Raw genomic sequence first — 14,808 nt, forward strand, 5'->3', positions numbered from 1 at the left:
AATTGTGGTATGTGCAGAGTGACATAGGACATTTAGAAAGAAATTGGTACTTGGAGGTGTAAGAAAGAAGGTGCCAGTGGTAGATGAGTCAAAGATGATTGTAGTGGAATGGTGGAAACTAGTGTGTAGTGCTGTATGGCGTCTGTGGTGAAAGATGTGAAAATGATGAAGGCATCAAAAGTATGTCTGATGAGATCAGCGATAGGAAGAGTGACTGGGGATGTGGAGAGGAAATGCAGCAGAATTGACTGTGCTGGTTAGAACAAATGATTTGTGAGGAAGTGTAAATGAGGTAGCATGGGATTTGTGAGTATTGCTGGAGACATTGAAGAAGAGGAAGAGTGTGAGAGAGAGAATTGTGAGTGTGTTGCCACAATATGTTAGTAGAGAGCTGAGGAGAAGAGCAGTGATTTCAAATGGCATGATAGCTAGAACTTGCAAGGAGAGAGGACTTGAATTTATGGATGTATGGCATAAATTTGAAGGTAGGCGAGAGCTGTTTGTTGCAGCTGTCTGCATTTGAGAGTGAAAGCAGTAGTGTGAAACTGTGTAGATTGTTGATAAGAGGAGAGTGTGTAGCCAGTCATGAAAACAAAAACTACACAGTGGGACTGTAATATACCAGAATTGGTATAAGATAATGGACAAAGGCAGACAACATAGAGATGGCCTCAATGGAAGCATCAAAGGACATGAACAATGGGATAAGGAATCAGGGGAAGGAAAGGGAGGGGACTAGAGGAAAGCTACTGTGCTTATACACTACTGCAAGGAATATTAGGAATAAGGATGCAGAGATTATGTCCCTGATGCATTTTGACAGTCCAGAAATCATTGGTGTCAGTGAGTTATGGTTAATGGAGATTGATGTATTCACCCAGAATATAATGTGATGGTTATAGCATTTTTCAAAAAGACTGAAAAGATAAAAGAGGAGGTGGAGTATTACTGATGATATTTCAGAATTATGTCCTCTCAATGTGGTACTAGAAGAAAACAGTAATGATAATACAAAATTAATAACGGAAAACTCACGTACAAAGATTATTTAATAGTATAATTTTCGCCTGTGTGTCACAGGCATCTTCAGTACATATTAAGCTCAAATTAAACAATAACTGACAATTCTACAAAGCACCACCTAAGTAGCTGGTATAAGATAACTAAAAAGGTCAATAAATTTCCTAAAAAAAAAAAAAAAAAAAAAAAAAAAAAAAAAAAAAAAAAAAGAGGTTAGGAAAGATTAGCTAATTTGTAAAGTACTATCTCCCATAAAGGGGATAGATGTAAGCCGTCAGATCTGTTTAAGTTAGGAGAATAAAGTAGAGTTTCACATGTTTCTTTATAAAGACGTTCCATGAGGAACTGACTTTTGTGAAGAACTCTTGTCTTTCTCCAGTGAACTCTATGTCTAGTGAAGATGGCATGTTCTGCAAGTCCAGACTTTTCAGGTTTAAAGTATTCGGACAAACAGGAAGATCTGCCTCTAGCCAAATAGAGGCAGATCTTCCTGTTTGTTCGAAATAAGATAATCCACAAGAGCATGGAATCTGGTAGACACCTGGATGATTAAGATGTGGAAGCTTGTCCTTAGGAGAAGTGAGAAAGGTGGGGATTTTTCTAAACAGTCAAAAGGCAACAAAAATATTCAGTGGTTTTAAAACTTTTGCTATATGTTCACTGATGCCTTGTACATAAGGGATAAGAATGCACGTTATTTCTTTTGAAGAGGAAGACATATTAAAACTACTCAAAGCTCTTTTAATGAAGCAATTCTTATAACCATTAGATAGCAAGGATGAACCAGGAGATGGAATTCCTTGAGCCACTTAGAGACAACTATGTTATATAGCATGTATGAAGCAGCAAATAGATTTAATAATATCGTCTGATATGGTGATAGCAGAGGTCGCCACGATGTCACCAAGTGAGGAGAGAGAAATCAGCAGTGTCTGGGATTTGGTCTAGAATCAATTAATTACAGTATTGTCAGATTATAATCCCAAGGTTTGGAGGATAAATAAAGTAACAGTAAATGGATTAATCATGGAATTATATAGGAGGTTCTGAGAAAGAAGACATTATGGAGGAGATGTAAAGAACATGGTACCCCCCCCCCCCATGTTCTTTATATCTAGCAGGATATATAAGGCAGGCTAGGATGGTGACAAGTGTAGTAAGGAAAGTGAAATTAGCATATGAAAATAGGTTGACTGAATTGGCAGTATTGAAAATAGATTGGCAGTAAAGCAGAATCCTAGAGAATTCTACAGTTATGTCTGTTCTTCTAACAGACTTAACTGTTATGTCTGTTAGAAGAATATGTGAATATGGAAGACTGACTTTAGTTGCTGGAGATAAACTTGAGTCACATATGCTGAAGATATAGGGAAAATATTCAATGAGTATTTTGTTGTATTTCATTTGGGGAGGAGGTTAAGAGTAGTGTTGAATGACAATTGGAAAGAAGATAGAAGACTGACAGTTCAAGAATGGTATGAGGGAGGAGGCTGAAAAGTTCTGATAAATGCCTAGAACAAAAATGACCAGTTTGTGCAACAAGGGAAAGACTTTTTTCTCAAATAATAGGGTGATTTTAATAAGAGGATTGCAAATGATGCAACAGCATTGTAACAAGTATATAACACTTCATGGGGAATATGTAGTAATAATAATGTGTAAGTTACATGGTTCTACCTCATTTCCTTCATGGTGATTATCACAACTTAATATGGCTGTGGAACTGGATGGGATATCGTTGTGTATATTATGGGAATGTGCAAAAGAGCCAGCAGTGCCCTTTACTTAGTTGGTCATTAGAAGTCTGGCAATAAGAACAGTACCTGAATAATGGAAAGAAGGAATAATAGCATTACTGTAATGTAAGCCAGTAATGTGAAATCACACTATAGGCCAGTGTGTGTGTGTGTGTGTGTGTGTGTGGAATTCGAAGTGGTGATGGTGTTAGAAACAGAATACAAACCTGGATTAATGAGAATAGAAAGCTTTTGAGATAGAGCATGAGTTTGTTAGGGATAGTTCATGCTTTAGTAACTTGGTTACATTTTATAATAGGATGATTAGTATAGAACATAGGAGATGCTTATACTATGATTTATTTGGATTTTAATAAATTATTTGATCAAGTACCACATGATAAACTACTGTTGAAATTGAGCAGGATGGTGATGGATAGTTATTTGGTAGTACAGTTACAGGGACAGCTCGCTGACTGATAGGAGTCAGCAAGTTGTGTAGAGGGGTACAGTTTCCCAAAAAAAGATGGTGATGTGTGGGTACCATAGGGTTCTGTTCTGGGACCACTGCTATTTAACTTATATATTAATGATGTAGTTTACAGTGTGAAATGAGATATTCATTAGTTTACTGATGATGCTAAATTAGAGAAGTTCTGAGTTTTTGTTACAAGAGGATTTGAATAGGTTGGTGCTTTGGGCTGAAGAATGGGGATGTCATGTCATTGTAAAGTTATGCACTTTGGCCAGAGAAGATGGAATGAGATTTACCATATTGGAGGAACTTTGCTTCAGGAACTGAAGCAGGCAAGAGATCTGGGGATCTTGATGTACAGGGAGCTGAAGTTCAGGGGACACATTGTGAAAGTTGTAAGGGTTACCCAGCGAATTGCTTTATATATATCTGATCCACACACGAAAGGTCACTAGACCTATAGCACATTAGTGCCATGTGTAGTAAGAGGAATAGAAGAAAGAAAGTATCTGTTTACATTTTCTTTGAACAGCTGAAGGGTGTAATCTTTGGGGAAAGCAGAGTGGGGGAGAGAGAGAGACTGTTCCAAAGGACAAAAGTAGATGGGAGGAAGGAGGAGGCAGTGAAGTTGGTTCGGTGAGTTTCAAGATGGACTGTTAAAGGTGTTGGTTAGCAGTGGTTCTTGTTTTAATGATTTTGGAGGAGAGTGAAGGAATAATAGTGGCAATTCAGCAGAGCACTGTCCATGAAAGTATCTGTAGAAGAGGCACAAAGCAGAAACTGAACATCTGTGAGAGAGGGATCATTAAGCTGGATTTCCCTCTTCTGGACAGCAATCTTAGAGAGGATTTTGGTGCTCCACCCCAAATATGGAAACAATATTCCATGCCTGGGCAGATTTGGGCTTTGTATAGAGTTAGCAGCTGTGAAGGCGTGAAGTAGTTTCTTGTGTGAAAAAGTACACCAAATACACAACATCTTGAAACTCACCGAACCAATTTCAATGCCCCCTCCTCCTCCTTCATCCCATTTATTTCTTTCCTTTGGAACAGTCTTCCCCACTCTGCCTTCCCCAAGATTACGACCTTCAGTTGTTCAAGCAAATTGTGAACAGATACCTCCTTTCTTCTATTTCTCTTGCCTACGCATGGCACTAATGTTCTATAGGGCTAGTGACCTTTCATGTGTGGATCAGATATAAAAAAAAATAAAGCAATTCTCTGGGTAACCCTTACAACTTTCACAATATGTCCCCAGCTGTGGAAGCTATAGTTAAAATGTGGTTGTGCCAAGAAAGATCGGATTTGCAGGTCAGTCCAATTAGATAAATCTGATTGTGTTTGGATATCTCAGTATTACTGAATATAACAGGGAGAAATGTGAGCTCTTTTTTGTGAGAGATCAGACAGGCCTGGGTTTTGGTGGCATTGAAGTTCATAAGGTTGTCCTTGCCCCACTGGGATATAGCTAGGAGATCTGAGTTCAGGTTGCTGGTCACGGTAGATCTTGAGGATTCTGATACTACATGGTTTGTCGAATGAAAAGGAGAAGTAGAGTGCACTGTCATCAGTGAAGTTATGGATAAGATTGGAAGTCTGAGAGAGCATGTCATTTATATACAGTAGGAAGAGAGTGGGTGGAAGAACAGAACCTTGGGATACTTTTACATTGGTAGGGAAATCTGAAGAGAGTAAACTGTCCATTATGACCTGTAGTGAGCAACCAGTGAGAAAGTTGGTCTCCATGGTGGCTTGGAAGTAATAAAAGTACTAATACTTAACCTTGGACAATATCCTAGTCTAGCTGATAACTCCACTTGTTTTCATCATTAACAAAAACCTTGTATTCTTCTCAAATGATTCTAACTAAAGAATCTTCCACAATAAGTGTCATAAATACTGATCTCCTCACTGTTCTTAAGTGGGATATTGTAATTTATTTAATTTTGATGCTATTGAAATACAATCCTGTTGCATTTTTTCTGAAGAAAGGCTTGCTTCACTCTTCTAGTTTTGATAATGTTCTGATCTCCACTGAAGAGTGGTGTGATATTCCTTGATTTCCTTTCACACCTTGCTTATCCTGGTATGAAGCACATCCATTGTCCTCCTCATCTTCTGAAAAACTTTCTATACTTTTTTAAGTACTATGAATCCCAAATCTGCCTTAACTCAGAATATTGTTCTCATATTTGGAGTACTGCACCTAAAATGCCTCTGAGAATGTTTGAATCCAGAAGAGGGCAGTTCACTAATGGGATCCCTTTTTAATAAATTCGCTTCAGTCACTTTCTCATAATGCTCTCTTTCTGTATTGTCTTTCTTATAGGTATTTTTCATGGATTCTGCCATAAGATTAGCAGCTACCCTCTAATCACTCAACTTTCCTCTAATCATGTAACACAAGCAGTCACGGGTCTTATATATTGTAACTCTGTTCTTTAGAACAGCATTTCTCAGATATTTTTATTCAATGAATAAACACCTTCCTTCTTCCCCTCATTGCTAAAATTAAAAAGAATATACAAGAAATAAGTTATGTTTTTTAAATTTAATCTTCTCATAAAGTTGCATTCTAATTGTTAAGTGTTTTTGTCGTTTCAAAAATAAGAAATCTTTCTTAGAAATAATCCATCTCAAATTATTATTGTTATTAACATTTGACCTCCATGGAGTCAGAGTCTCATCGTGGGAGGTACATACTGTTACACACAATGCTCATCCAACCAGGCCTTAAACTGATTCAATGTCTACATCCACAACACACTCAGGCAGTGCATTCCACTCACCAACCACTCTCCATGCAAGGAACCTACTCCACACTCCTCTGCTCACATCCTCCTTATACAGTTTCCAGGAATGACCTTTTGTCCTACCTGCTCTCCCATTCTATGAAAAATCTCCATGTTGGTGTGATAACAACCTTTGCCTAGCTTATATGTCTCAGTCATATCCCCCCCCTCATCCTCCTATTCAGTGCACAATAATCCATATGAGGCCTGATCAAGGCCTTATTACAGTGGCTTCATAACTTCTCTGTTTCTGCATGTCAGGGTCCTCTGCATCATTGCCATTATCTGATGTTACGTCTTCACAACTTGTGCAATGTGGCCTCTGAATTTCAGGTCCTTGTCCACCATTACTCCTAGATCTCTAATCTCCTCTACTTCCATTAAAGTTTCCCCACCAAGTGTATACTTTGCATTCCATCATTGCAAATCTCAAAACCTTACATTTTGCAACATTAAACTGATAGTTCCACTTACCTGCCCATTCATGCAATCTTTTCAAGTCCTCTTGTAAGGCCATAACATCCGCTTGACTCTGCATTGCTCCCCCCCCACAGTATTGCATCATCTGCAAACAGCTGCATATCACTAGCTAAACCCATCCCAATATCATTAACATACAAATTGAACAACAGTGGCCCCAAAACTGACCCCTACGGCAGCCTTTAGTGACCTTTCTCTTTTGGGATACTGCACCCCCATATATAGCTTTCTGATATCTATCTGAGAGCCAGTCTGTTATCCAATCCCATCTGTTTCGGTTTATATAAGAGCTTGTCGTGTGACAGTCTATCAAATATATTTTAAATAATTACTCTTTTGTTAACATAGTCTTCTTTTCTTTGTGTGTGTGTGTGTGTGTGTGTGTGTGTGTGCAGAAAGTTTTTTACCTTGGGTGAAAAGTGTAGAAAGTTTTTTTACATTTTTTATAAACTTGGTTTTAATCCTTTTTTCTCAAGTAAGCAAACAAGCAATTAAGTCAAGTTTGTACCTGAAGTATTTTCAGGTCTGAGGCAACTCATGATAAAGGTGGAGTAAGCTCTGATCACTTTCCTTAGCATCTCCCATAATGCAAAGCACATCTCCTTGTGGACATTTATGATGCTATGCATTAAGGGAAGGGCCACTACCCAGACCGGTTTCGACCTTTATTGAGGTCTCGTCAGTGGGTGCCAGACCCTGAGATGCTAAGCTTGAAGTGATGCAGAACTTATGAATTTTACCTATACAAGTTGTCACAAGGTGCTTTGACCTTATTAAATAAAAATCTCAGGATGAGAGAAAGATGTAGAAAGTTTTTTTACCTTGGGTATACTATACGTTAACATGTTCGCTGCCAACTACGAGTATACTCGTAGTTGGTAAACCAGCCCCACAAGCTAACTACGAGTATACTCGTATGATGCTTACCGCCGGCAACGAGATTATTGTACTGACCTTGAAGAAGTGATAATGCTTGGCTTGTGGAGCTAGCATCAAAACTGTGTATTCTCATAGATGGTATATGCTCTGCACAAGCCAATTACGAGTATACTCGTATGACACTTACCGCCAGCAACGAGATTACCGTACTGACCTTGAAGAAGTGAAATTGCTCGGCGTACGGGAACAGACTATGCCGAAGTAGCGTGGCAGCGAACGTGTTAAAGATACCAAGCAATTTTATAAACTTGGTTTTAATCCTTTTTCACTTACTCCACCAGAACTTACTCCACCTTTACCACGAGTTGCCTCGAACCTGAAAATACTTCAGACACAAACTTAACTTAATTGCTTGTTTGCTTACTTGGGAAAAAAAGGATTAAAACTAAGTTTATAAAATTTCTTGGTATCTTTAACGTATAGTATACCCAAGGTAAAAAACTTTCTACATCTTTCTCTCATCCTGAGATGTTTATTTAATAAGGTCAAAGCACCTTGTGGCATCATACATGTCTGCAAGGAGACATGCTTTGCATTATGGGGGAGATACTAAGGAAAGTGATCAGAACTTACTCCGCCTTTACCACGAGTTGCGTCAGACCTGAAAATATTTCAGGCGCAAACTTGACTTAATTGCTTGTTTGCTTACTTGGGAAAAAAGGATTAAAACCAAGTTTATAAAATTGCTTACTTGGTATCTTTATGGTATCTTTAACATATATTTTATTTTAGATTTTTTGAGAAGTGACTTATTTTCTTTGAAATAATTAATTTTCCTTTCAGGATATTCATTTAACAGCCTCAAATGATGATCAGTACTTTGTCTTTGAAGATCTTCTGTATCAGGTAATTTATATTTTAAAGTATTAGAAAAAATTCTGACTAAAGTTTAATCATACCTTTGCAATTAAATTATTATTATCAGACCCACAGAGAGTCAAGACCTAGTATGGGAAGTCCCCTTGTCGTATGTATAGCTTATACCCTGCTGTCTCTCTGCATGCACTCTCAGGCACCACTACCATTTTCCATTTAAAGAAATCCTGTTTCTCACCCTGCTCACACCACCTCATACAGCTTCCAGAGATTGCCTCTTGTTTTTCCTGTCTCTCTCTCTCTCTCCACTGTATGAAACCACCCTCAACCACAATAATTGGTAATAATCCTAATGAACTTTTATAGTTCTCAGTCTTATTCCGCTCCAATCCTCCAATCTACTAGACTTTGCAAATTGCATTTCTGCAATCTTTCAACATTTTTTTAGGTTTTTCAGGACATCCAATTAATTAAGGCTGCCATTTTTATTTGGCAGATGCACAGAATTTTTATAATTTCTTAGGCTTTTAAAATTAATCACAGCTTATTTCCAGATTGTCTAAGTACTAATTTTTTACAACAATTTTAATGGTGTATACTTTTAGATTTCTTATTTGCATTTTTTGAACAAATTTTTTCAAGATGGCAGTCACCTAATTTAGGTGTTCTGAGTGCTCTTTTTCTCCAGGTTGTACTCTACACTGTAGTTCTTAGGTGGCTACAAGCTTAATCTTTCCCCCCCCCCCTCATTTATACAGGTAGTGGAATATGTACTCCCCAAATCACCATGATTGAAGTATTTCTTCAATGAAAGAAATTGTTTCAAAATTGAAAAGTCTGACCTTGAAGCCAAAACAGGAGACATTTATAAAAATTGATTTTTTTTTTTTTTTTATGAGAGATACTGTAGATTGCTGGCTATAAAGCAAAATTGGTCTCATTCTATTTTCATCTCTGCAGCCTGGACTCTGAAAATGAAGGAATCATTTTTTTTTTTTTTTTAATTTTTCAGCATGTTAATACTTCCTTATCAAAACATTTTTTTTTTTAGAATCATGAATGGTGCACCATGTGATATACCATTTTCCTATTTGTGTATGGAAAATAATTTCTGTGATTGATTTCTGCTTCTGAGATGAGCCAAGATTTGACAGTTTTTTTTTTTTTTTTTTTCCCCCTGGTGGAACTTGCTGCTGCTGAGTGTATTGGAGTGATCCTGGCTAACTGAGATAAGCTTAAAGTGTTCTTTTTTTTAGATCACTCATACTTTTTGGAAACCACGTTACCCTATTGTTGGATTAGCTCCTTTGACGTGATCTTAACCATAGTCTTTCAGAGCAATTACCCTAAGAGTTGAGTTGGTTCCTGCTATCTATTTTTTAAAGATGAGGTCCAGTAGGTGTTGGGGTTTTGGCTGTGACCAAGTAGAGCTAAGACTCAGTAGTGTTGTCTGGCAGAACCGATACTGAATATCTTACATTAATCCAGTTTAGAGTGATGCCTTAAAATGATTCATTTTAGAAATTATGGACTTTACAACTGTGTTATAAATAACTATTTTAATTTCCTGACATTTCATCCTTCATATTAAGGTCACTTTCTGGAGTATATACAGAATATACAAAGACAAGCTGAGTTGCATTTCACACAGTAAGCTAAAGAAACAATGTTTTGATCACCGGTTATTCTACTGGCATGACCTAGTGAAAAAAAAAAAAAAAAAACAGATAAAATTAAAAATTAATTAAATATTTAGAAACTACATCAAAGCTAAATTCTATTTAAGATAACATGAGAGAAACATTCTTTCATATAGATAGTTTTTCTTATAGTAACAATGATGTGCTATTTTATTAGATTTACGATTCTGGATTATCTACAGCAGCGCTTCCCAAACTGTGGGCTGCGGCCCCCTTGGGGGCCATAGGTTTTGTTGAGGGGAGCCGTGAAATAATGAAAACAAATTTAAAATGTTTTAAGACTAAGTAGATTTTTTTATTTTAAAAGAAACGTATTTAACTTTTATTATTTCTTTTTTGTTATTTTTTATATTTTAATGGAAAAATGCACACATTGGTGTTGGTTCACAAACTTTGCTTCCTGCGTATTTCGGCGCTTAATGAATATTAGTAAATATTGCTTATTCATATGTTTCATTTCAAAGCAGTGGTTAATTGTATTTACTTCGAATGCTCTCCAGGGAAGCTCCAAATCTTCCTGTCCCTTTCATCACTCGTTCGTAATCAGGGACTGTTGATATTGACTTTATATACATATCAAAACTCGTTTTATATTATCACTGTCATCCGAGCTAGTTTCTGTTACCAATAAAAGTTTCGCATACACTTCACACATGAAAAAAAGCTTAAACAAGTTCATGTTGGGAGATAGTAACTCCCTTGCAGTGGTAAACAACATACCCTCCTTAACAGTCACTATACTGCAGAGGCAATAAAAATAAGTACTCTTATTATGCCAGTGAATAAGGTATGAGCAGTCTGTGTAATATATTTCTCAACAAATAGTGCAATTAGAGACAACTGGGATAAAAACACACTAATTAATGAATCACATGTCCCCCATACAGAAACTATGCTGTATAGACTGAAACAAAACCATATGTTGCATGGACAAACACAGAGTCTAACTAAAAACTATTGTTATTAATTAGATGTGCATGAGTTCGATTTCCCAAGGCAGCAATAAAATTCAACCGAACGTGTTAAAATTCGTAAAAGTGTTAAAACTAAGTAATATATATATATATATATATATATATATATATAATGAATGTTATGGCAGTTTCACATATGGAATTCGGTTGAAGAGAGTTAGCATTTCAACTCAATTGTCAGCTATGCTTTTATCTTTCGGTTGCACGATCTTTTGTTAATACCGCACCAATCATGTGCACGTTTTAATAACCTGCCTTTGCTGTCTGTTTCGCGTTAGGCTTAATTACCATAAAGGGAGAAAAGTCACAAAAGAGAAAAATGTTCCTGGTCCGGTGATTCCCTTATTCAGGTAATATTCACTAATTTCATGTTATCAGTCTGTGGTGTGCCAGTATCGGTAAGTGGTGATATTATTTGATCGATTCTACGTTAAAAAATTTAACCCTGAGATGGATAAGTGGCTGATAAAAAATATAAAAAAATTCCCGCAAACAATCAGAAGAAGCAGAAACAGACTCAAAAAAAAAAAAAAAAAAAAAGGACAGTATTTCATATTTTACCAGAACAGCCCGCATAGTCTTCAGAACCAAACGGTAAGAGGCAAAAAAATGTAATATTTGCATTTGATTTTTACAATATTTGCTGTGCATGTTTTGTATTGAATATAAATACAATAAATATTATAATAATATATCTCTCTATTACGATTTTTTTTTCGAGGGGGGCCGTGAAATATTTTAATTTTTGCAAAGGGGGCCCCGACATCCAGACGTTTGGGAAGCACTGATCTACATTCCTGTTTATAGTTAGCTCTTAGGGTTCCGTGGATAGAATATGTGCTTTCCACATGCTTGGGATTTTTAGACCATCATTATTGTTCAGATTGGGGTGGTTGACAAGAATCTCACAGTCTTCCTTAAATTTGCATTCATTCCATGTTTTGGTGTGATGTAAACAACTGATGCTTTTCCAGTCGATTCTATGTAAAGTGTTCAGAAAGGCCAGTTTCACCATAGTTATTATATTTAATGTGTAGTTTATGTTCTGATAGGAATTGTGCATCCTGTTTCCCATATATATGGTAGATTGCAGGTGCAATAAATACAGTATACTCCAGGGTGGACCAGCAGAGGGAGTGGGTCTTTGGATGAGTTGAGTAAGCTTTTTAATTTTGCAGGAGGTTTAAAGGTGGCTTTGAGGTTGTATTTCTGTAGTATTCTGTTTATTTTATCTGATGTCTCTTTAATGTAAGGAATGGTTATAGTTTTATTGTAGTCTTGTTTATCTTTGTTTTTTGTTGAGGTCTTGTAGAGAATTTTGTTAATATTGTTTTGGCATTTTTTAGAAAAGTAATTGCTGATAACTTTAAATTCGTCTTTCAGCGCTTGTTCATTGGAGTAGAATAATCGGTGATCAAAGTTGTTTCTTTAGCTTACCATGTGAAATGTAACTCAGCTTGTCCTTGTATATCTGTATATACTCCAGATGATGACCTTAATATGAAGGTTGAAACTTCAGGAAATTAAAATAGTTGTTTATAACAGTTGTAAAGTCCGTAATTTCTAAAACGAATGCTGATCATCATGCAACACTAAAAGAAAGGCCTTAAAATGATGTTTCTCTCAACAAAGTTTAAACTGATCTCCTTATGCCATTTATAATATTTGGAGATGATCCTTCACCTTTTTCAGGTTTTTTTTAGGTTGTCTAGAAGGCACTTGCTGTACAAACATTGGCAGGTTGGTCTGCTGTCAATTAAAGATGATGCCATGTACAGGGTGCTGTCATAAAGCTGAGGTTCATCATGGTGTGGGACTTTTGACTGTGGCCATTAAGCACTGTTTCTTTGCACAGTGCCGACTGATAGAAATAATACAGAGACCCAGTGTCCTGGAGTGATCTGGGTTAAGATTGATCAGAGAATGATCCTTTTAGATCTTTGATTGATTCACAGTTTTTGGAAACCCTGGGACCTCAATAAAGGTTTAATCAGGTCTGGATAGTGATGATTTTCATAAGGCATGGAAATATACTTGTCTGTAAGGAAGTATGCTGCATACATAATGAAAGTGAACTGCCTGTATATACACCTATAGTCTAGTTATAAATATACTCACAACATTTTTTTACTTACACTTGAGTAAATGTGGAAAAAACAAGAAAGTTACAACTTCTTGTGAGCCATATAGTTTATTCCCCCATCTGTCCTCATACCTGACGTTCCTGGAACTGCTTTTGTTAAATTTCTCTTATATCTTCAACTACTCAGAAAACCAGTAATATACAGCAATCTACAAGTGACCTGATGAAGTCCTTGTGCCATAGAACCATAACCTCTTTACTCCTGTATACATTAAAGTTCTAATTTCCTTTTAGCTCCTTTGTCTCATCATTTTTTTATTTTCTATATTTCGAATATACTCCATTTTCTGTGTGCTTTGTTTTTCTCTTTTGTTATTTTTTTTTTTCTGTGTGTTTACTCCATTTTCTGATGCTCCTTTTATTTTGTCTTTTTTGTTTACTTTTTTCCCTAGGTTGTTTTATTTATGCGCTACCTATATTTAGATGTTGTCCATGCGGTTAGCCTAGTGGCTTTGCACTTCACAACCATATACCTAGGGAAGGATGTCCTAGGCTTGATTCTCGTCACCAATGTGTGGAGCTAAAGGATCTTCATCAGCCATAGCCAAATTAGTCGGGCTTGGGCATGGACAGCAGGGTTTTTTCCACCAGTATCTGGGGTTTTTCATCCCACAAGCAGGCAAACTGGCCCCGTGAACACACACAAGGATACAGCCAGGAATACTTAGAGGCATAGGGAGTGACCATCCTATCCTTGTACTTCGGTTACGAAATCCAAGCATGCTTGGAAGATTGTGGGCCTTAAATCCTGTTAAAGCCATAGGGATAGGATAGGGATATATTTATATGTTACTGTATTCTATTCCATTGTTTTCATTTATCTCTATTTCTAATAAATTATCTTCTAATTTTCATTGAGATAATGAAATTTCATTTTGGAGATAATGACGTGTTTCCAGTAACTACAAAATGACCTGTAAATGTAGACTTCTCAAAACTCTGACATTTCATTTTATTATTTTTTACTTTCTATTATGCAGGTTAGTTATACTTTTAAGGTTTAAGGCATCATGCTTAACTGGTATATTTTTGTACATCTTCATGTCTCTAAAAGAAATTTACTATTTTCAGCTTATTAAATAGAGCAACGCAATTAATCTTAGTCGATTTTTACTTTGATGTTGTACACCATCATTTCCCATACAACTTAAATATTTGTTACCTAATGTGGGGCACCTGTTTGTGGTGAAGGGGACCTCCCAGTGATGATACTGTCCCTTTTCATTCTTGCTCTTTTTCTTTGCTTTTCTTCCTGTATTCTTCACTCTACTTCTCCTGAGTCTTTTTCACTATCCTTTTTTCCAGACCGTCATCACTGGGATCCAATGCCCTGCTGCCATGTTTCCCGTGCGGTGTGACCCGTGGACATCTGGAAAGGGGGATCCTGGTAGTCTTGCACTACTTTTCTTGCTTCAGCAAGACGGGCAGTTCTGGATGGCCCAGCCAGGATCAATCAGCTAGTGGGCTTGCCTGCAAGGGTCAGCGATGCTGCAGTAAGTCTCTCACCCTATGGTCCAGGGTCAGGATCCTAGGCTTGCTGTAGTTCAGTATAGTGTCTGGGGTAGCCCTGGCGTTCCACTCCTGAGTGCAGTCATTGCTTGCCAGGCAGTGGGTGTCCATGTGTGGCTCCATGGTGGGTGGGAGCTCTGGTGCCAAACCAAAAACTTCTTGAGCATGAATCCTTCATCCTCAAATGTTTCAGGAGCCCTAACAAAGTCCCAACCAAGTACTGAT

The 14,808-nt window shown here is 37.0% G+C and overlaps 1 protein-coding gene across 6 annotated transcripts in view; it reads left to right on the top strand.

Annotated features, from left to right (window-relative positions):
• LOC150110589 (TBC1 domain family member 19) overlaps positions 1-14,808 on the top strand; it is a 476,985-nt gene that overhangs the window by 278,567 nt on the left and 183,610 nt on the right. For all 6 annotated transcript variants that reach the window (XM_090395037.1, XM_090395020.1, XM_090395012.1 and 3 more), the window contains exon 12: positions 8,225-8,287. In XM_090395037.1, coding sequence (XP_090251163.1) covers positions 8,225-8,287 — 63 coding nt within the window. The remainder of the gene's footprint in view (positions 1-8,224; positions 8,288-14,808) is intronic.

Source organism: Typopeltis vanoorti, chromosome 1 (genome assembly GCF_054136105.1).
Source record: "Typopeltis vanoorti isolate ZY-2024b chromosome 1, IOZ_Tvanoo_1.0, whole genome shotgun sequence".
In the NCBI taxonomy this organism is placed as follows: domain Eukaryota; kingdom Metazoa; phylum Arthropoda; class Arachnida; order Uropygi; family Thelyphonidae; genus Typopeltis; species Typopeltis vanoorti.